This window comes from Tasmannia lanceolata, unplaced genomic scaffold (assembly GCF_043159265.1).
Source record: "Tasmannia lanceolata isolate RefF3 unplaced genomic scaffold, GAP_Taslan_0.1 ptg000015l, whole genome shotgun sequence".
NCBI lineage: Eukaryota > Viridiplantae > Streptophyta > Magnoliopsida > Canellales > Winteraceae > Tasmannia > Tasmannia lanceolata.
Window position 1 is genome coordinate 570,076 of NW_027518692.1, and position 22,743 is coordinate 592,818.

The 22,743-nt window shown below is 41.3% G+C and overlaps 1 protein-coding gene across 5 annotated transcripts in view; it reads left to right on the plus strand.

The window, feature by feature from the left end:
* Nucleotides 1-2,863: 2,863 nt before the first annotated feature.
* The window catches only part of LOC143847172 (uncharacterized), a 46,635-nt gene continuing 26,755 nt past the window's right edge, over nt 2,864-22,743 (plus strand). For all 5 annotated transcript variants that reach the window (XR_013234958.1, XR_013234959.1, XM_077355902.1 and 2 more), the window contains exons 1-5: nt 2,864-3,238; nt 5,763-5,884; nt 6,175-6,244; nt 6,690-6,782; nt 12,301-12,428. Coding sequence is in view for 3 of the 5 variants with exons in the window: in XM_077355902.1 (XP_077212017.1) it covers nt 5,814-5,884; nt 6,175-6,244; nt 6,690-6,782; nt 12,301-12,428 (362 nt within the window). In the remaining 2 variants the exon portion in view is untranslated. The remainder of the gene's footprint in view (nt 3,239-5,762; nt 5,885-6,174; nt 6,245-6,689; nt 6,783-12,300; nt 12,429-22,743) is intronic.

The following is a 22,743-nucleotide window of genomic DNA, read 5'->3' on the forward strand; positions in this document are numbered from 1 at the left end:
ACCTCCATAGGTTCCCACTTTGTATTGGTTTACAATATTCAAAGTCTACTTAACTAGTTTCCCAATTTGAGTCAAATTGTGGGAGAAACTTTAGGAATTTATTAAAGTGGGAAACAAACTCTATATAAACCATCGTAGCATGTTTTTTGAGGTTAATTAAGGCTGGAAAATTCGTCCTCACATCTTGGAGAAACATACAAGACTATCTCTTTTCTCCTCTGAAGTTTTCTCTCTTTATCTCATAGTTTTTCAATTCTAGTTCAAATTATTTTAAGAAAACCTAAAGCTTCATCAAGAAAATTCAAATTCCCATCCAAAGGTACTAATATATATATATATATATATATATATAGGGGAAATATTTTCTGCACGACACCTCAGATAAGTTATCTGAGCAAGAGCTCAAAAAAACATATGGGCCCACTTTGTTTCGATGATCCAAAGCATTCATTTGGATAGTCCAAAGATAGATAGAGTGTGCACAGAAAATCTTGTCCACATGATTACCTAACCCTTCGATTTGTGGAGGCCAAAGTAGATGGGTATAAACCTCAACAAATCTGTCCATTTTTAACCTCCAAAAATCGAAGGGTTAGGATGATCCTATGGAGCTGATTTTTTGGGCACACCCTATCTCTGTAAGGGCCTATCAAATGAATGCTTTTGGATCATCTAAACAATGTGGGCCCACATGATTTTTTGAGCTCTTGCTAAGATAACGTATCTAAGGTATCACTCATAAAACGTTTCTATATATATATATATATATGTTTGAAGAAAAGTTCTTCAACTTCCCTTCGCACAATTTGAAGGAATCCATCGGTTGAACTTGCGGGTCTGTGGCGATCGGATCTTTCGTGGCCGTTTGAGGAGTAGATCAAGCAGAGACTGATATTACGGTCAGTCACAAAGGTATTTTCGTGTTTTATATTTTTATTTGAATCACTATCAAATCATCTAGTCCAGTGGCGGAACCACATATAGCGTGGGGGGCCACGACCCCCCCAATGATTTGCCAAATCCCTGATATGTGGAGAAATTTTTTCGTGTAAATTCCAAACTGATATGGCTAACGCCCCCCCAAAATTTTTAGTGTAAATTCCATAGTGATATGGCCCTAAAAATCATAAAAGAATTGATTTTGTCTTATACCATAATTGAGTTTTCCATAATTGCCCTTTTACCCCACCTTTAATTTTTCCAATTTTTTTGGAAGAGGGCAATGCCCCTATTGGTATTTCTCTAATAACTCTCTCTGTGCAAGTCCAAATTTTTGGGGATTTCCTTTCAACGATATGCACTGCTTCTCCTACCCTATGAGAATATATCTCTTTCTTTCCCACTCTCCCTCAATCTCTATCTCAATCTCTCTCACACTCTCAACCTCTAATCTTGTAGAGACCTCATCTACTCTTAACTCTTCTCTATTCATCTTTTTTTAAGGTTCATTTTTTTACTTTCTGGTTGTAAAACAAGGTATCTAAATTGTGGAAAGAAATTTGTTTCCAGAGAAGCCAAGGTGCCACCATCAAAATAATAATGCATATACTTGCACCCTATTTAAATCCCCTTCTTTTGGTATAATGCACGTATCTTAAATTAAAGTCCTTCATAGGCTACTAGCCTTCTAAAATGGCTCATCAAGTCATCTTGCAGAGTCCAACGACCAATGAGCTATAGTAGCATACTAGAATGAAGAGGTACACGGTATAAAAAACAAGAGGGTGTTAATATCACTCACTAGATGTGGATATACAAACAAACAAGGGAAAACTAAATATTAGTGGCAAGTTTCTGCATCTCTGTTGAGATCTTCAATTAATAGTTATATTTATTTCTAAAATTTGTGCATGATGCCAAGAACAGACATATAGAGAACATTTTGATATTATCTTGTGATCATCTTTATCGAACGGATTACATGGACTTTATCTAATTTTTTTCATGGTCTTTCTCTAATTTTTAATCATTTGGTAAAGTTATTTTTCATGGAAAAAATTCCAAAATAAAAAAATTTCAGAGAAAATTACAATTTTCAGACAATTAGTGTTTAGTTAAGTAAATATTTTATTAATTGAGTGTGTTTCAATTGTAATTTGAGAGCCAAGTTGTATATTATCAATTTAATAACACCATTTAGATAAGATTCAAATAAAACATGTCATTAATTTCAGCAACAGATGTCCATTTCAAAGAAAAAAAGGGGTCAAAACTAATGCATAAAGAATCATAATTCAACCATTAAATTCCGGGTATTGTAAAAATAAATTTTTTTGCCCCCCTCCCCCCACCCCCCACACCAATGACCAATGTAGGTAAAGTGTAAATTAGTCCGGCCCCCCAAGTGTAAATTCCTGGCTCCGCTCCTGATTTAGTCCATAGGTTCCTGGGTTAACGGGCGAAATCGGTGAGAATTTTTTTTGTACTACGTGATTTCTAATTCCGCTGCGTGTAGCAGTTTCGCCTGGGGTGAAAACCCTTCCAACAAGTTTGAGTCGAACAGTCTGTCGACCCTGAGTGTCTTCCCGCCCCGTGCTTGTGTGCACCTCTGTCTATTTTTAATAAGTAAAAAATGCGACGCTTCTCACATAAAATGTCCTTTCTAAATGTGTAAAGCGAGTGGAACCCAAGGAATAAGTGTCATTCCCCTCTTTTTCTCAATCACCTTAGGGGACGAAAAGGTTTCGGTCCCGAATTGAGTTTCACTCGGACCGAAGGAGGCAAACCTCCAACAAAACCCGATTCGACTCAAGATTCGGTCAGTTCGGTGTGGGTCGTATGGTTGGAACCTTGGGTTTAATCAACCTCCCTTTACAAAACTACAAGCGTGTGTTTTTCACAAAATAAAAAACAAAAGGAGAAAAGGAGAGAGAGAGTACGCTGCTCTCTTTCGGTATCTATGAAAGAGAGCGTACGCCTCTCCTCTCCCGATCGCTTTACGTGGAGAATCCAGAACCCGACGATGCATTGTGTCGGGACCATCAGCGAAACGACACGTCTCTTCTTCCTAATGTTAAACCTCGTCATGCCTCGTTTCCACCTTCATTTTAAGCAGCTTTCTTTGTTCGGCAAATCACAGATTTTCCCCGGTCTTTCTGGCGCTAGAGAATGAGAAGGTTTTCTATTATCCCCCGAACGCTCTTTCGAAAAACCCTAATCCACGGATCTTCGGAGTTCCAGTGGAATGGAGTTCAAAACTATTGCGATCCGTCCAATCTAGGCTCCGAACGGCGTCCAGGTTGATTCTTATTTCCCCTCTTTTGCTCGCCATTTCGATTTGCATTTCGTTTGTTTGAATCTTCAATTATTTTGGAATTTACCTAGCTTTGTTTGATGTGAGCGTGCTTCAAGTTTCGTTTTCCTTTTCTTTTGCTCAATTGCCCTGTTCGTTTCAGACTCTGAGAACCGATGGTGAGGGCTCCAACCGATTATTGACCTAAGGCCCTGTTCATTTTAGATTGTGACAACCGATTGTCACAATAATCGGATTGGAGGCTGACAATCGGTTGTCATAATCCCAAACAAACAGGGCCTAAATAATCTGTCCGATGATCAGTTAGGCGGCCCTGTTCGTTTCAAATTATGACAGCCGATTGTTAGCCCCACAACCGATTCTGGGATGAAAATTATGAGCCAATAATCGGATGAGGGGCTCACAATCGGTTTTCACAATCTGAAACGAACCGGGCCTTACTCATGCTGAATTAGGATTTTGAGATAGTTTTGTACCTTTTCTTCAATTCTAGTTCTAGAATAGGACTGCTTACCGAGGAAATAAGGATGGTTCCCCTACTGAAGATTTTGGTAAGTGTTCCATTAGCTAATTTTACATTACCCGTGAAGTTTAAAAGTTCAAAACAAGATAGCAAATGAGGCTTATCGATCATATGATTAGTAGTCCCCAGGGGTCTGAGTGGGTGAAAAGAGTTTTATGGAAAGATGATTATGTACCACTTGGCTAAAGTCGTTGTGCGAGCGAAAGACATAGCCCTAGGGTGGTTCATGTCCTAGATCATAGAATTATGATCAGCCTGAGACATGGATTATATTACCTTCCGAAGAAGAATGAGGTCATGAGTACTCAGCTCAATAGGCTTAGTGGAGGCACTGTTAGCAATCAATGGTCGCTTCTGAAAGTGTCATAGCTGGTGAAAATATATAATAAAATAAAAAATATAAAGATTCGAAGGGTCCCCCCTCCCCCTAAATCGTGATGGGGATCATCCTTCCCTACAATCAAGAAGAATTTAACTAGGAGGATGGAGCCCGTAAGAGGGTTAGAAGAGTCGTTTATTTAGTCTTAGGGTGTTATTTGAGTCATTTTAAGTTACAGGAGGATATTATAGTCTTTTTGTTATGAAATCACTTCACTTAAGTGAATATCTCATAAAAGTGGAGTTAAAAGAGTCTTTTATTTAGTCTTAGGGTGTTATTTGAGTCATTTTAAGTTATAGGAGGATATTATAGCCTTTTTATTATGATATCACTTGTGACTTGAGTGAATATCTCATAAAAGTGGAGTCCATCATGTATTACAAAAGTTTTAAGTGTGTGTGTGTGAGAGAGAGAGAGAGTCTTTGTTGTGTTTTAGTCACTTGAATGACTCCATTTTTTAAGTAAATAGATGTAAATAGATGTCCTAGTTTGTCTTAGCTCAAGAGCCTACATCTGTAAATTCTTTGGCCCCACTTTTGCATAGAATTATGAATGATATGAATAAAAGCTCCTTTGCTTTGTGCAAGCCCTGGATGAGTGATTCTCCCACTGATCTTGGTGCAATGACTCAATCAACCTAAGGTGTGGTACCTCAGGATACCTAGGTAGTTTCTATCCCACTAAGTTCCTCCTTCATTTGTTTTGTTCTCTTCTCGACATTTGTTTCTTATGTTTTTAGTTTCTGCAACCACTCGTAGTTTTCCAATCCTATCAGTTGATCCAACGGTTATTTTCTACAAATTCTAGAGTCTGGTCCTTTCCAAGACCGCCGACACATTTCCAAATTTCAGGTTGTGCCAGCGTTGGGATCTGAAACCACAATCATATACTATCGATTTGACGAATCCAATGGTTGGGATTTGAAATTGCGTGAAGATCAGATCTATAACTTCTTAGATCAGATCTATAACTTTAGGAAATCTTTTGTCAGTAATTTCCTAAATCTTTTGGGCATATAGCTTTTGTCATGGCGACGGCGACATGCCCACCTCTTGTATTATTTCCTAGATTGCATCTCCTAAATCTTTTGTCAGTAATTAAGTTTTTTTATTTAATTTTTATGTTTTAGGCATATAGCTTTTGTCAATAAATTTCCTGTGTTTTGAGAAATAGTACTTTTTGGACTTGGAAGGATCTCCTAGATTTGGTAGGGGAGCTATGAGATGTGATTCATTGGGCATTATGGGTATTCAATTTAGTGGATTCTTTCTTTCTTTTTTTCCTTTGGGGGTTTAGGCATGGCGACATGCCCACCTCTTGTATTTTTTCTAATATCAATAAAATTAAGTTGACCCAGGTTCATTGATATATTCTGTGTTTCTATGTCAATCTAACCCTTCAAATTTAAAGCAAATCTTGAAATTTTATTGAATTGCAATCATGTGCTTTGAAATAGTACTTAACTATTTGATTCATCTAAGGAAAAGATAGATATTGTGTCAGTTTCTTCCTAGTTTAGGAAATTTTCACATCCTTATTAAGTGACCTTGAGTAAGAGATGTATACCGTCTTCATAACTAAATGTAAAATCGAGTATTAATCTGCAGGTTCACTACTTCTGGCCTTTGGATTGCCGAGCTAGTACAGAATTTGAGAAGATGTGGTGTAAAATCACCAACCAATCTGGAGGAAGGATTATCCCTCATACAATTCCTGTGATGTTTGGAAGGTATGTTTTAATTCATAACATGTTCAGTTTTTTAAATTAGATATAGAGCACTGCTAGAAAAATGGGATTCCGTTCTGGGAAAAAAAATGGGCATCAGCCATTGGAGCCACATCCACTAAAATACAAATGGAGGGAGCTCAAATCCCCACAAAAGCAATTAATACTCATTGAAAAGGGTCAAATCAACGGTCATTTCAATCCTGTTTTTATTTTCTAAACGGAATCCCATTTTCAAAGTGTTTTCCTTAGAGATATCTTCCAGTTAATGGTCATATTATGTTTTAAATCAGAATGCTGGAAGTTCCTGCAAGCTGTAATGGCGTAGCACGATTCACATTTGATTATCTGTGTGGTCGCCCAGTAATTTGTTTGCTTTCGTATAATTATAGTGTTATATATAATTTAGAATATTTTTTTTTTTTTTGAATGGTTAGTCTTATACTCTTATGTATCCATTAATGGTAAAAATGCCAGCCGTAAGGATCCCAATGTTGTTCTTGAGATTTATCTGCTTCTTGATGCCATTGCCTTCCTAGTAGGGCTCAATGATATTATATGCATACATAACAAAGTTGATTAAATACTAATACCAAAAGAGCAAAAAAAGATCGCTTCTATATTTGTCTTTTTAGGCTTTTTTTAATTCATCAGCTGGTTATCCTTATTGAACATTTTTCAATTAAAAAGGTTCTTGCTCTCAAGAATCAGGATAGCATGATCATTTATTATACCTTATTTCTTTCCCAATGTTCTTATTTTATTCCTATGGGATTTTTGCTAATATTCTAATCCTAATTGTCCTCAGGTGGGGGCAGCAGATTATATTGCAGTTTCCAAGAATTATCACACAGTTTTCATATCAGACATTCCTGTGATGAGTATGCGTATTCGTGACAAGGTATTCCTGTTGGTATTCTCATTCTATGCCATACCTGTTGCCAAATGTTTCACAGTTACTATGTAACTCAGTGTTCAAAAACTTTCTGCAACTCGGACCCTTGCCTTGTTAACTCTGTTTGATTTGGCTCTGATATCACTTTCAAACTTCAAAAAACATTGGCCTTGTCAACAATATGTAGGCATATGTTTTATAAAATTCGTTTCATTGACTCTCCCAAGTTGACTCCAAAATTGTACTTACAATTTGTTGAGGAAGAAAATGAGAGAAAGAAATTGTGAGTTAGGGGGTCTACCCCTCACTTATGTATTTATATATAATGAGAAATGTACAAAAGACGGATATGCCCATAGGCATATACATACACTAACACTCCCCCTCAAGCTGGAATGTATATGTCAAACATTCATAGCTTGCTACAATTATCACTCAACTTAGCTTTGTTCAATGGCTTGGTAAACATATCCGCTAATTGGTCCACCGATCTAGTGAACACTGTGCATATGTCTCCTTTTTGAATCCGGTGCCGAATGAAGTGGCAATCAACCTCCATATGTTTAGTTCTCTCATGAAAGACTGGATTTGTGGCAATGTGAATCGTTGCCTTGTTGTCGCAATATAACTGAGAAGGAGATAATGGGGAGAAACCGATCTCTGACAAGAGAGAACGTAACCAAATGAGCTCTCCACTTGTGTGTGCCATAGCTCTATACTCCGCCTCTGCACTAGATTTGGAGATAACATCCCGTTTCTTACTCCGCCATGACACAAGATTACGTCCCACAAATGTGCAGTATCCTGTGGTAGATCTTCTATCAGCTGGAGATCCTACCCAATCTGCATCTGTGTACCCTTCTATCTTCTGACGTTCATGTTTCTTGAATAGCAACCCTCTACCTGGAGCACTTTTTAAATACCAAAGAATCTGAAGAACTGCTGCCCAATGTGAAGTACGAGGTGAATTCATTTGTTGGCTGACAGCACCAACAGCAAAGGAGATATCTGGGCGTGTGACTGTAAGGTAGATAAGTTTACCAACCAGCCTCCTGTATCTCCCTGGGTCATCTAACAAGTCTCCCTCTTCAGCTAGTAACTTCACATTTGTGTCCATGGGAACTGAGGCAGGTTTCACTTCAAGACAACCTGTCTCCTCAAGCAGGTCTAAGACATATTTCCTTTGTGAAAGAGAAATTCCCTTTGTCGAATATGCAACTTCTATTCCCAAGAAGTATCTAAGACGACCCAAATCCTTGGTAGAGAACTCATTTTGCAAGAATGCCTTCAATTTCTGGATCCCATACTGCCAGTGATGATGATGCCATCGACATAGACTATCAAGAGTACACACCCAATTGTAGACTGACAGCTAAAGACAGAATGATCAACTGCATACTGCTTCATACCAAAGCGCATAATGGTATCACTGAACCTTTCAAACCATGCTCTAGGAGACTGCTTAAGACCGTAAATGGCTTTTTTTAATCGACACACAGAGGATGACATCTCCCCCTAAGCAACATACCCAGGAGGTTGCTCCATGTAAACTTTCTCTGTGAGCTCACTATGAAGAAAAGCATTTTTAGCATGCAACTGATGTAGAGGCCAGCTCTGATTAACAGCAAGACAAAGTAGAACATGCACTGAAGGAATCTTCGCCACAGGAGAAAATGTCTCGCCATAGTCCACCCCAAACGTCTGAGTGTACCATTTGGCAACCAAGCGTGCCTTAAGGCGCTCAACAGAGCCATCAGGCAAATATTTCACAGTATAGAACCAACGACACCCAACGGGGCGTGCACCAGAAGGCAGTGGAACTAAATCCCAAGTCTAATTTGCCGGAAGGGGCGTGCAAAGAAACAGAAGATAGAGAGGACACAAAACTGTGGAAAGCAGGCGTGAGAGCATCATATGAAACGAAAGACGAAATAGGATGAACAGTACTATGAGACCGAGTGCGGGAGGCAATAGGATGAGCTGCAGAGTTATGGCAGCGCTGATAGGTCTTAATTAATGGAGCCGGGGTCCGAGAAGGTACCTGTAAAGGAGGAGAGGTATCTGGAACAGGAACCACAGAAGGAGAAGGTAAGAAAGATGATGGAGATGGACAGACGACCGGGTCAGGAAAAACGGGAATCGATAGAGGAAGATCTGAAGAATGAGAGAGAGGGGTCGTATCCGGAGGGCTCAGAAAGAAGGGCTCAGTCTCGAAGAATGAAACATCCGTCGAGACATAGGATCGACGCAACTGAGGGCTATAATAGTGATAACCTTTCTGGGTGCGTGAGTAGCCGAGGAAAATGCATCGTTCAGATTTATTGTCTATTTGATCAAAACCAGGTCCAAGATTGTGGACAAAGCAAACACCCGCGAATACCCGAGGAGGAAGAGGAAATGGCTCATGATGAGGACGTAAAATTGAGAAAGTGGATGAGCCGCCTAGAACCGAGGATGGAAGCCGATTGGCCAGATAGTTAATAGTGAGAACTGCATCGCCCCAATAAGATTTGGGAACTCAAATCTAGAAGAGAAGAGTGCGAGTTCCATCCAATAATGATCGCATTTTCCGTTCAGCGACATCATTCTGTTGAGAGGTGTGAGCACAAGAAGATTGATTTAGTATACCACGAGTGGAAAGAAATTCCTCAAAACCATTGGACTTTGAGAAATATTCCCTGGCATTATCAGTACGAAGGCATTTGAGAGTGCAATTAAATTGGTTAGTAATTTCTTAATGAAAAGTACGAAAAACAGAGAATCCTTCTGAGCGATCTTTTAGTAAATAAATCCAACACATACGTGAATAATCATCAATAAAGATGACGAAATAACGATATCCAAAAATAGAAGTAGTCCATGCGGGACCCCATACATCGGAATGCACTTAATCAAAAGGGTGCGAGGCCCGACTAACAGGCCTAGACGGGAAGGACACCCTATGGTGTTTCCCAAGTTCGCAGGCCCCGCACGTAAAGGGGGTAACAGAAGAAGAAACTATAGATGTCCGTCGCAAACGATCAAGGCTGGGATGTTCAAGACGGCAGTGCCACTGATATTCGTCGCTGGAGCTGTGTACAGTCCAGACGATAAAGCCCATCTATCTCACGGCCTGAGCCAATCGTCCTCCCAGTCAAGAGATCCTGAAACAAGCAGTAAGAGGGATAAAATGAGACAGAACAGTTGAGATTTTTAATAAGTTGCCTGACTGAGAGTAAATTAAAGGGTGACTTAGGTACACATAGAACAGAGGACAATGTAAGTCCAACACTAGGAGAAATATCACCAACACCAAAGATAGGAATGGAGCTCCCATCAGCCAGTGTGATGGACTGATCAGAAAGTGGATGAAATGAACGAAGTGTGGAAGAAGTACCTGTCATATGATTGGAGGCTTCAGAATCAATGATCCAAGAGCTGGAGCTAGTAAGAAGAGATGCAATGGAGCTACCTGGCTGAGCAAAAGTCGCAGTCGAGGGATGGATGGTAGACCTGAGACGCTTTAACTCATCATAGTCAGCACGAGACATAAAAACACCATCAGCCTGAGGCCCAGTGCTGGGTGGAATGGAAGCAAAGGAGGGCTCAGAAGAATATGGTGCAGCGACGTGTGCGGAGCGGCCAAAACGAGCCTCAGAGGAAGGACGACGCTCAGGGTGCAAAACATAGCAAGTCTCCATATAGTGTCCCTCACGACGACATTGCGAACAATATGAACGCAATCGGCCACCACGCCCTGCAGGAAGATCGCGTCCACCGCCACGACCACCATGGCCAGAGTCACGGCCACGACCAAAGGTGCCTCCACCCCGAGTAGCACGGTCACCTACGTTATAGGCAGCAGTGGCAGTAATATCAACCAAAGGAGCCGACACAGAGTCACCAAGAGTACACTGTTGGGCACGCTAGTAAACCTCATGAAGAGAGGGCATCGTGCCAGATCCAAATATCTGCTGACGGAGATGCATGTACTCAGGACCCAAAGTCTTGGGAAACTGAACGACACGTATCTGATCATGCTGCTGCGCGGCCGTAGTCAAATCAGTGGTAAGAAGCATAAGAACATCTAACTGCTAGCAATGGGAAACAAACTGATTGTAGTAGGTCGAGAGAAGAGTGTCTCCGCGGCGAAGGTTCATCCACTGAGAATATGTGGAACAGATTCGAGAGAGGTTGCCTTTCCTGGAGAAGGTAGTAGGAGTATGATCCCAAACCTGGTGACCAGTGGGAAGGTGTATCATGGTCCCGGAAATCTCAGGGGACATACTCTGCCAGAGGAGAGTACGGATAAGGGCATCATCCTGCTCCCACTTATCATAAGTGGGATCACTAGAAGGAGGGGGCTCATGACGAAGAATTGAAATCTTCCCCCTAGAAATGAGATAGGTCTGCACAGCCACTTTCCAATTCAGCTAATTGGAACCATCAAGCCTGACTGTGGTCATGGGAGGAAAAGAACCATCCATTGAAGAAGACGGAGGGTTATAAAAGGAGGATGGGCGAGCCTTAGGAACAGTAGCCATAGGGGGCCGCCCGAGAGAAGGATCCTCAATCACGGGGCTATCCATGAGTAACTAATCAAAGAGAGAATCAACTGACGAGAAGAAACGATGCCAAGGCGGAGAGCAAAGAAATCAATAATGGAGATCGCGGCTCCGAAGAGAGACAAATGATAAATAGGGCATGAAAGAAACCCTTGCTGACATGATGAAGACACAGATCTAGGGATACAAGATCGGAGCCGTGAAAAGAAGACAAAAATAGGTAAAAGAGATTTAAGCCATTGGGAGAAGAAAGACAGAGAGACAGTGAGGCTGCAGGAGCAGATTTCTAGGGTCTAAAAATGGTTTTTTTAAGGGTACTCTAGCGGGTTACTGTAGCGGGGAGGGGAGGGGAGGCGATGGGGTAGGTTACTGTAGCAGGGAGTGGAGGAGTTAGGGGAAAGGGAAGAGGGGCAGTGGGAGGAGGAGAAGGGAAGGGAAAGGAAGAGGGTGGGGGCGAGGATGTTGGGTTAGGTTAGGGTTAGAGGAGAAGGGAGAAAAGAAGAGGGAGGGTGAGGGGGCTGCTATGGGGGACCCTAGGGAATCAAAACACTAGGGCTCTGATACCATGTTGAGTAAGAGAATGAGAGAAAGAAATTGTGAGTTAGGGAGTCTCTCCCTCACTTACGTATTTATATATAATGAGAAATGTACAAAAGACAGATATGCCCATAGGCATATACATACACTAACACAAGTCATGCGTAAGTTCTTGAATGTTCAAGTAAAGATGACTCAAGAATTGAACTTACAATTCCTGCCTAAGTTCTTGAGTGTTCAAGTAAATTATAAATTACGGAATCTACCGTAATTTTCCTTTTGAATGCACAGTATGTGTTTATATTATATGGATTGGTTGTCTTTCATTGAATCAATTGATTTAATTGCGTCAATAGATATAAGGAAGTTCCCGGATATTTTTTATATTTTCCCTGTGACTATTTCTTTTCTTGATGTTATTCTAATATCTGGTTATGCTTTAGGTGCGGAGGTTTATCACCCTCGTTGATGAGCTATACAATCATCACTGCTGCCTTTTCTGTACAGCAGAAGCTTCTATTGATGATTTATTCCAAGGAACAGATGAGGGGACACTTTTTGATTTAGAAAGGTAATTCATGTTTACGTTTCCAACCCTAAAGTTTGAACTTTTGGTTACGCATGCTGGGGCCATTTGAAACCATCTGAGATATGCTAAATAGTGTATGTTTCCAGGTTATATAATTTCCTCAGTTTTAATGAAAATGTTGTTATGCATTTTAACATAAATTAGAAGATTTTTTTGTTGCACTCACTGTTGCAATGATCAAATTAATTTAGAGAACTTTAAAGATGACTTATGCATTTCCTTTTTTTTTAATCCGGAATTTGTCTACGGACACAGGCCGGCAACCTGAGATTATATTCATAAAGAGATAAAGATTAGATGATGACATAGGCTGCCTTGCCTCAAAACCCACATTAAAGTAAAAAGATGAATAAGAAACAAATGGCCTACAAGTATGCCAGTCAAAAAAAGAAAGAAAGTAATGCCCAATTACGATCTATCCATGAAGAAAATTTGGAATGCCCAACAGATGACATCCAACATACCTTGTAACAATAGCAGGGAGATCTTTACATTCCCAGACTATCTAGGAGAGCTTTAGACTATAACTTCATAATAGTACCAGTCCCATAGAAGCTTGCAAAAGCAAGAATTATATTTGCATTAGAGTCACGAAAGATACTACCTTCAGAATTTCCTGTGTTTCCTTTGGACACACCATCAATATTTAATTTTATCATATTACTTGAATGCCTTCTCTAAGTACTCAAAGCAGATTTAGGAGTTTTTGGATTAACAATAGTCACGCCTATATTAAAAAGACCCAACCTTCTAAAACTGGAGAAGGCTTCTTCGGTTTGAAGATTTTAGTAATCACGCCTATATTAAAAAGAGCCATCACTTCTAAAAGTGGAGAAGGCCTCTTCAGTTTGAAAACTTTAGAAAAGAATTTAGCCAATCCAATATCGAATTCAGCGTCTATACTCGAACTTGGGAGAGTTGATCCATAAAATAAAATGCTGGCCAAATGAAGGATCTGGATCACACTAATTTCATGTGACTCTACTCAAGTTAGTATTCTCATATTAAGCTGTCTTATAGTCTCAATCTCCAAGAGAGATGACTATCATGGATGTCTTCAGAAGCCGTCGAATTCTTCCTTCGATGGCCGCTGTTTCTGGGTTTCCAGTGGATTCTCTTATTTGTTCGTGTGGTCTTAATCTTGACCATCTAGTGGGGCACTTCCCAAATTTTATTGAATCGGGGTATCATGCTTTGGAAGTGTTTGAATCCTTGGGGGTCCTTAATATCTATAGCCGGAGGACATTAAGTTTGTTCGGGCTAGGTGACAATCTGGCTAGACCCCAGTGGGCTCCTCCCAGATCCCATTCGGGGTCTCTGGGAAGTATTGAGGACAGGGATACCAAAGCGAGACGATTGGATTTTGGGGCCAGAAGAATCCCTGGCCGTAGAGTCGCCGAGTTCAACAGACGTTTGTTCTCGAATGGCAGCGATTGGATGTGTTTGAAATGCCATTACAAAAACTTTGGATCGGGTAATGTCTGTAGGAAATGCTCAGAGCCTAAGACCAAATTAGCCCCATCCAAGGCTCGGACGCCTAATGTCGACCCCTCTCAGGCTGATGTACATGATGACCTCTTGGCCCTTGAGATTCCAATTAGCCTGGTGGAGGAAAGAAAGAAGAGTCTTAAGAGTTGCCTTATTGGGAGTTTGAAATCTGAATCTTGGCTGCTGGAAGATGTATGGGAGTGGGCTAAAAGATTTTGGGGCCTTTCCGAGCTGCAAAAGCCTTACTCCATCAACTCAGTGAATATTTGTTTTGCTTCGAGTCAGAATCCCAGGCGACTGCTATTCTCAGGCGTGGAGGTGATGCCTTGGGGGGATATCTCTCCTCCTGTCCTCCCTTCAACCTTGGTTCCCAGCATATAACACGGGCGCAAGAACCATTAGGATCAGATTCTATGATATCCCTCTTCATGCCTGGTCTACGTCAATTGTGGAGATTCTCGGACAGCACCTGGGCCAGGTGGTCCAGACTTGGCTCTTTGGTAACCACGATCGTTGTATGACTTTTGCCTCGGCTTTGGTCATAACTCCCCTTTGGAAATCTGTCCCCTTATCTATTAACCTAAGAGTAAATTCCAGCGTTTATTCTATACGAGTTAAGGTGATCTCCAAGCATAGTATCAATAGTCTTGCGATATCGATAATGGGGGAATCAAGTAGTAAAGATAATTCGGCCACTTTTGAGGGCCCCGATTTGCAGGTTTTCGACATCTAGTTGCCGGCGATGGCTGATCCACCGGAAAAGGTGACAGATGCTAATCCTAAGGGTCGTGATAATGACAGGGAGCCGTTGGTGGGCCCCTGTTTGAATTTTGAATTTTGAATTATCCACTTCCTCGCCTGGCCCAGCAACCAACAACTTGTCTAGAATGTCACAGAGCAGGGTTGCTACTCTGCTTGGGAGGTGGGGTCAGACTGCAGGCGGGTCAATACCAAAATCATTAATTGCTACAGCACGAGGCGAGAAAGGAAAGGCTCTTCATAAAGATATTGCTGACTGCTGTATACTGAATTCGGCAAAGGAGAAAAAGGCTCTAAAAATTAAAACCAGATTTAACAAGGAAACTAAAAGCTCTAAGGTGAAGCGTCTACGTACAGGGAAAGGTAATATACCTCGTAGAAGTACTAACCCGGAAGTACGGGTGGTAGCTACTCGAGTTGGTCTCTCTGTCTTTACAAGAAAACTTGAGGGTATTTTTAGGAAAGAGGATCACAGGAAGAGGAAACTTGTTGCTGACTCTCAAAAGCTCCTTCGGAATTTTGACAACCTCACTGAGCCAGCTATGTCAGGGAAGGAAGCGGGCCAGGACGGCAACATCTCGATCGCCCAGGACTTTTCATTTGAGGCTGAAGATCTTGAACTCCTGAAAGATCTTCGGCTACAACGAAAAACTGGCAAGAAATGAATCATCCACCCCATGTGAGGTTTCACTTAGCCCGGTAAAGAAGCGATGTGCACGACTAAGAAAAGACCCTACCAGCAATACCGGCATCGATTTTAACTCCTCTGAGACGACAAGTGATATGGAATTGCATATGCCTCTCCTCGAACTCCTAATGTTCAGTAAAATTTTAGAAAAGGAAAGGCGCACTCGTCGGCATCTATGGGAGGAGGAAAAAAAGACCGTCATTAGGGACCTGGAATAGTCCAGACAGCTTGATTATTGAGGCTGCTGCTCCCTTGGATATGCTAGGAGTTGACCAGTGAGTCAGAGAGCTTCCAGGGCCCAGTGGGGATTCTTAAGGTAAGGCTGAATGGGTTGCTGATAGTTCAGGAGAATCAGGAAGTCGTGGATCGTTCTCGGAAGAATTCGATGACTTGTTAACAATGGGGGACATTTTTGGGATTGGATACGATGAAGATTTGTGGGAAACCAAAGACATGTCTCTAGCAATGGCGGCAAGAGACAAGGAAGAGAAAGAGGTAAGAGCAAAAGAGGCTGAAAAGAAGGTTGGGGAGGGGATTTAAGCAATAAGTTCCTCTTCTAATTCAGTCCTTTCCTTATCTTCTGGCGCGAATTCAGGAGTAAAGGGAGGATGATTGTTGTGTAGATTGGTAGTTTAAAGCATAGAAGCACGAAGCGAGAGCGGGGGCGGGAGCGGAGGCGGGGAAGCGTGTGGGTCTAGAAGAGTCTAAGATTGGGAGTGCGGTAGGAGCATTAATGTAATATTTTCATCATGTCTTTCAAAATTCAAGTACATAAAAAATATTAATTTTTATGTACTTGAATTTAATTACATCAAAAGTAGTAATTTCTAGCCCTCTTCATTTTCATGCCGTCTTTCCTCTTGCCTTTTGAAGATTTTCCACCGTGCTTGGTCCAATGGAGTGTACTTTGAACAGTTGGAGGAGTTTATTGCAAGTAAGTTGGTGAGGGGGTTACTAAAGGAATAATAGGAGCAGATTTGGAGCGCCATGATAGCGGTTTCCATCTCTTCCGGGTCGCTCTCCCTGGAAACTCCTTCCTAAGGAGCGCCGAATCCAGGTTTCGAGTCGGGAGCGCCACCCAGAGGGAAGATTCCTGCTTTTAAGGTTTAAAGGAGTCTTTTTGAAACTCTCAGAAGAGGCCGTGGGAAGAATTTAAGTGTGGAAGGTCCATGATAAGCTTGAGAGAGTCTTTCGCTTTTGAGGCATTTTTTGTGGCTCCCCTCTTGAGGATTTGTTCTATTATGATTAAGTTTGTCGCTTTAATTATTCATGAGGAAGTACGTGGGTGGATGAAACGATGAAGATCTTCACTAAAGCTTCAATTTCTTACACCTAGTTATCTTAGGCACTAATCTGATTCTGGAAGCAGTTGAGCAGGTGTATTGAAGCCGATTCCCTTTAGCTTGAGAGACTCTTTTTTTTCTCGAAAGTTTACAAATTTCATTGATATTTGAAGCGCAATCGGGACCAGAGGTCCCAGCCTGCTTTTACAAGTATTAAAGACACCGGACATATCCGATGGTTTACAAAAGAGACAATGCCTACTTCCAGAAGCAAGGATAGAATATCCTTATCGTGATGGAAGACGTTCATCACAAATATGAACATATTTCAAATGCCTCCCGTAGTGCTCCCGCTTTAGCCAGAGTGTCGGCCATCTCATTTGCCGATCGCCTCCGATGTTCCAACCTTGGATTAAGGACTCGCATTAATATTTCCTCTACTAGCTCCTGCAATCTCCAGGGGCCAATTGATGATTCAGAAGCCCAAGCCACTACATTGGAGGAGTCACCTTCGACTATAAGGGGACGTTGGTCGTGCTCAGAAGCCCATCGCATACCAAAAAGTAATGCTCTAACCTCAGCTTCATTAGAATCACAAATTCCACAAGGTCCTGAATATGACATGACAACTGCACCAGAAGAGTTCCTAATGACTCCTCCAACCCCCGCTCTACCAAGATTACCCAAAGAGTTGCCATCAAAATTGAGTTTCAACCATCCCGGTGGCGGGCAAGAACATTTTGGTTGAGGCTTGGAACGAATAGTTCTGTCCCATATGATTGACCACCAGTTCCTTATGAGATCCCCCAGTACATAGGGAGTTTGTTTCTTGACCTTTGTCCATGAAATCATTTCAATTTTGCTGTCCAAGCTGATGCGAGCCACAGTTCTACTTTTCTCCTGAAATGTGCGTCTATTACGTTCTTTACAAATATTCCAGACTATGGCATATGGAACTGTGTGTAGACACCCCATTTTAACCGAACCTCAAATGCGTAATTTTTGAATAAATTTCTTTTAAATGTGTGTTCTAGAGTCCCAAATTTCATTCTGGCATAGTTTAGAACTCTAATAAAGTGTCCGTAAATTTTCATCGGAAGCCGATGGAAATCGCCCAATAAGCGAGCCGGGTTTGTGTTAATGGTGTAATTTCATTATGCGGTAGGGGAGTGTGTCATCATAGCAGGGGTTGTCCCAAGAAAAAAGAGGGCCCGAATTTATCATCTCCCTATATAAACTAGCGTATTAGGGTTTAGAGAGGGGCCTCGTTTTCTTTTTGGGCGGAGAGGAGAGGCGCCTCATTTTCTCTGGAGAAAAAAAAAACGAAAAAAAGAGTACCAGAGAGGAAAATTCATAGAGAAGAAAATTCACAGAGAGGGACCTCAGCCATTTTTCCTTCTTCACATCTTCTCCGGCAACTCCCGCTGCTCCGACCATTCCTCATCTCCGGTAAGCCACCGGAACCTGAGCTCCACCACCATCTCCCTCTTCTTCTTCTTCTTCTTCTTCTTCTATTTCCACTCCCCACCACCACCGAGCCACCATTTTCTCCTCTCCTCTGCACCAGCCGAGCCACCCAAACCCATTTCCCTGTTAAACCCCTACTCAAACCCACTTCGATTTCTCCATTCCCTAAACCCATCTCAGCCATCACCCCTAGTCTGTGTAAATCCCTCCCCATTTTCACCCAAACCCATTCACCACCCTCTGAGTTTATCCCCATTAATTCCGGCCACAAGCCACCGGAATCCGGTAATCCCATCGCAGCCGGCCACCACAAGCCACCGGAATCTGAGCCGTCCCAATCACCACCCTCCCTCCTTACATAACCCTCCATTTTCTTCTCCAATCCAGCCATCATCTCTCTAACCCAAACCCACATCGAAGCACCACCGATTACCCCCTCCTCCGGCAAATCCACCATCTTCTCCGGTGGAAAATCCCCAAATCCGAGCAAACCCCATATATATAAAAAAAAAACCATTTCATTTTCCCTTCAAAACCCTCATCTAACCTTAAACCCATCTTAACCACCTCTCATTTCACTACCAAAAACCCCTTTGAAATTCTCCATTTAAACCCATACCAGCCACCACCATCCTCCGGCCGATCATCATCCATCTCCACCAACTTCAACCACCGACCCTCACCTCTGTTTCAACCCCATCTTCCAACCACTACAACCCAACCCTCAAACCCATTTCGATCCTTCTTCTCCGGATATTCCGACCCCACCATCTTCTTCATCGAATCCTTTCATTTTTTGTGTTAATCACAATCTTTTAAACCTTAGCGCCTCGTCCTCTCTTACAAGCTTTGAAACCATACCTCCTTGTTCTTTCAAACGAAAATTCTAGATCTATTTCATCTTTACCTCGTTCAAGCTTTTGGGTTTAGAAATCAAAATTATCTTCATCATTTTCGCGAGATCTGTTCAGCGGCAAAGGATTTGATTCGAATAGTTGGAAATTTCCATTCAGCACAGGTATCATTTTTTATTCACTTCAAATTTAGAGTTAGATTATCTGTTGATTCCTGTTTTGTGCTTGTGCTTCCATCTGGATTATTTTGATCAGATGATTTGATTTCAATATAATTCATCTAGCCCTTGGATCTCATTTGGTTAAGTTGATAAGAGGTTTAGCCTTAAATTTTGATTTCTATGGCTATCTGGAGCTTAAAAGTAGAGCAACTCATGATTCATTTTAGCCTAACTGCATCCAGCTTGTAAATGTAGACAGAAGTTCCTAGTTTTTACAAATTATATGTTTTGATACACGTTCAGCATAAATTGAATTGGTAGCACTTTGAGTTATGAACTGATCTATTGAGCTATGAATTGGTCTGTTGTTCCTTCTAAATTGATTGCTATATATGTAAATGTTGATGGATTAATCCTCATATCTTGTTGTCACTTCTGTAAGTGGTAATCTGATAGCAAATTGATTTGGTAATGCTTTTCTTGATTAGTAAATTTAGTCATCTGAGACCTCTTATCTTGTAAGAACGTTGATTTTCGCAAGGGAGTTATGTGTTGATGTTCAGTACATTGTTTAGGTGGCCACACTAGGGCTGCTGCAATTATTAATGTAAGGGTTATGATTAGGCAATTTAGTGAGAATGTGATTAGGGAAATAATGTTTAATGCACTTTGGTAAAGGGTGATGGAGGCTCAGGGGCTGAAGAAGAAGGGCATATCGTATTCCTCTTTATGTTTTCTTGTGTTTCAGGTTATATGCTTAGGTTAGGATGCATCGATGAATCCAAATGGGCATAAAAAGGGGGGATTGGAATGTATATTAGCTGAGATGGTAAAACGTAGAAACGCATGATCAGATACACCTGCCAATGATGTTATTATGAACACACACTGATAGTTACATTCTTTAATTGATCCATTCTCAAGGTATCATTGATTTGTGTGTGTATTAGTGTTTTTTGGATTAAGTGATCAATCCTTCATGGTCTTGTTGTTCATTAGAATTCTTGTCATTAATAATTGAAGTAAATACTCATGCATAATGTTTTGTTCAGGTTATGGCTGATTCATGTGTGTCATCATAAATATGATTGTCATTTGTAGAGACTGCGATAAATATGATTCTGTCACTTGTAGAAACGGAAGACATAACTCTCATCATGCTTAGATAATAAGATAAGCTGCCTATCTGAGTTGGTTTGGATGTGCGCATAGCAAGGACGGAAACTTGTCATTTCCTCCTGTTATGTTAGAGAAGCAGCAGGTACCCATGTGAACATGATTTCCAGCCTTTAAGGTGATAGAGGTGGCATTTGAGTTGTATCAGTTTTGGTTTGGGCTTTTTATCCTAGTTCTGTTTTAATTATTAGTTTTTTTTATTGGATGTCGGGCGATGAAGGCGCTAGCCCAAGCCCATCCTTAGGGGACTTGCTCAGTCCAAGTAGCATACTCCTCCTTTGTATATAGGAGACTTGCCCAGTCTCATCAGAACCTTTGTTTACGTCATTTGTGTCTCGGAGACAAGCCTTGTCTCATATAGAGAGTTTCCCCTTTAGGAGGCTTACCTAGCCTCATGTTAGAGTGGCCTCCTCTTTTAGAGCGAGTCTTAGACTTGGTAGTGTTATTAAAGAGTCTCTGACTCATTTATTCCCCCTCTTTAGTGTTTTGAGTTAGGAGTTTCTCCTTTAGAGTTGTTGATTACTTCGCTTTGATTAGAGACTAACTCAGTCTTATTAGAGCTTTCCCTGCTTGGGATCTTAAATTGTTTTCTCTGTTCTTGGGACGCTATCTTTCTTGTTGTGGTCCGTCTTTTTGAGACGTTAATTGCTTGTTGTTTGTTCGGGGTTTCCCCTTTAGATTTAGGGCTTTGCCCTAGTTTGTGGTGCTGCTTGCGTGTTCCCTTTAAGAGTGAAAGCATTTTAAGGTCCAAAAGTATTGGAATATTTGAAAACTCAAAAAACATTAGAAATTTAAAACGTCAAAAACATTTGAAAGCATAAAAAAACCTTTGAAAAATCTAAAGTGTTGAGTGTTTTTAGTAGCGTAGTTGGAAAGTGAGTTTCGAACTACGTTGGCTTGATCCTCTTCCACGAGGTACGTAGTGCAGCTTGAGATTCTTATCTCAGGTCCAGCCAAACTTTGTAAATAAATATTTTAACCTTTTTAAAAAAAATATAAAAATCTTCCAAAATATTATTTTTCGAAAAGATCTTCCTCTAGAGTTAGGACTTTGTCCTAGATAGAGAGTTTTAGAGTTAGGAGTTTGTCTTTTGTTGTGTGCTTGTTGTGTGTTTGTGTTAGAGTTAGGAGTTTGTCCTAGCTAGGAGCGCCTCCGTCCGGTCAGTTGGCGATTCACATCGCCGACTGATGACTAGGTCTTGGATACGTTAGCGATCCTATTGTTTTCCTTAGGGCATACAGCCTAGTTACACGTAGGTTGTAGGAACCACCTGCATTAGCTTAGGGCTAACCTGCATTTAGCTAGGGCATATAGGGTGTCCTAAAATTCACAATTCACTGGAATTTAAATAATCGTACAATAAGCTTTAAGAACTAGTCCGGTTTTTTAGATCGAGTCTAAGATAGAGGTCTAGGTGTCTTAGGCATCATAGTTTAGAATAAGTGCGAAGAACTACGTTGCCTTGATTCTCGTGGAGGCGGGGATACGTAGGCTTCTTTGGATGAATACCAGACCATCCGAGGACTCGGGCTAAATCGTTTAGAGTCTTAGGATTTGTTGTTTTGTTATGTTGTGTGTTTTGTTGTGTTTTCTTACTTTCTTGTGCAGACCTATACCTTTAGCTGTAGCATGTATGTGTTTGTTCACCAGAACTTAGACACCAGTTAGGCATGTCACTCATAACCTAGCAATCATTAGGTGACACATCTTTTATATTACTTTGTGTGTGTTTATTATTTCATCCCCGAGTCATGCATGATTAGGTAGACGTTCACTTGGGGATATCTGTTCCCATTTCACATGATTTTTACCCAAACTTCTTCGAAGTTAATGAAAAATGGCATAAGAGACCAAGTGTTCGCACTCGGGCGAATTGGGGGCGCTCTTCGGACCTTCTCCATTCGTCATCAAGCACGGACCTTTTGTATCTCTGGTTATCCATTGCAAACAGAGCATTTGTTTTGGTTCCATGGCGCATCCATGGATGGCGACTCTGAGTTATTTCTAGATATATCTTGGTTTCGAGCTTTGGCTCCGGATCAGGATGTATCTCTTTCTTTTTATATCGCCACTCATTCTATGCTGTGAGGGTGGCAACAATTTCGAGAGTTCCTTGGTAGATCTCTCCTTTCGATGTGGAGATCCAGAAGAGGGTGTTAGGGACCCGTTCCCGCGCCGTCCTCGGATCGAGGTCCACACTGTGGCCCAAAGATTTCGACCCATTTCTCCAAAAGGACCTGATCGCCATCCATAAAGAAGGGAACAAATCGACTAAGGGCATACCCAAATAGTAGGCTGAGGGCCTCCACTACCATGATAAACAGGTAAGGTGCCAGTGGGTCCCCTTGTCGAATCCCTCTTGAAGCTTTAAAGAAACCCTCTGCTGAGCCATTAATGATTACTGAAAAAGAATTATTTGA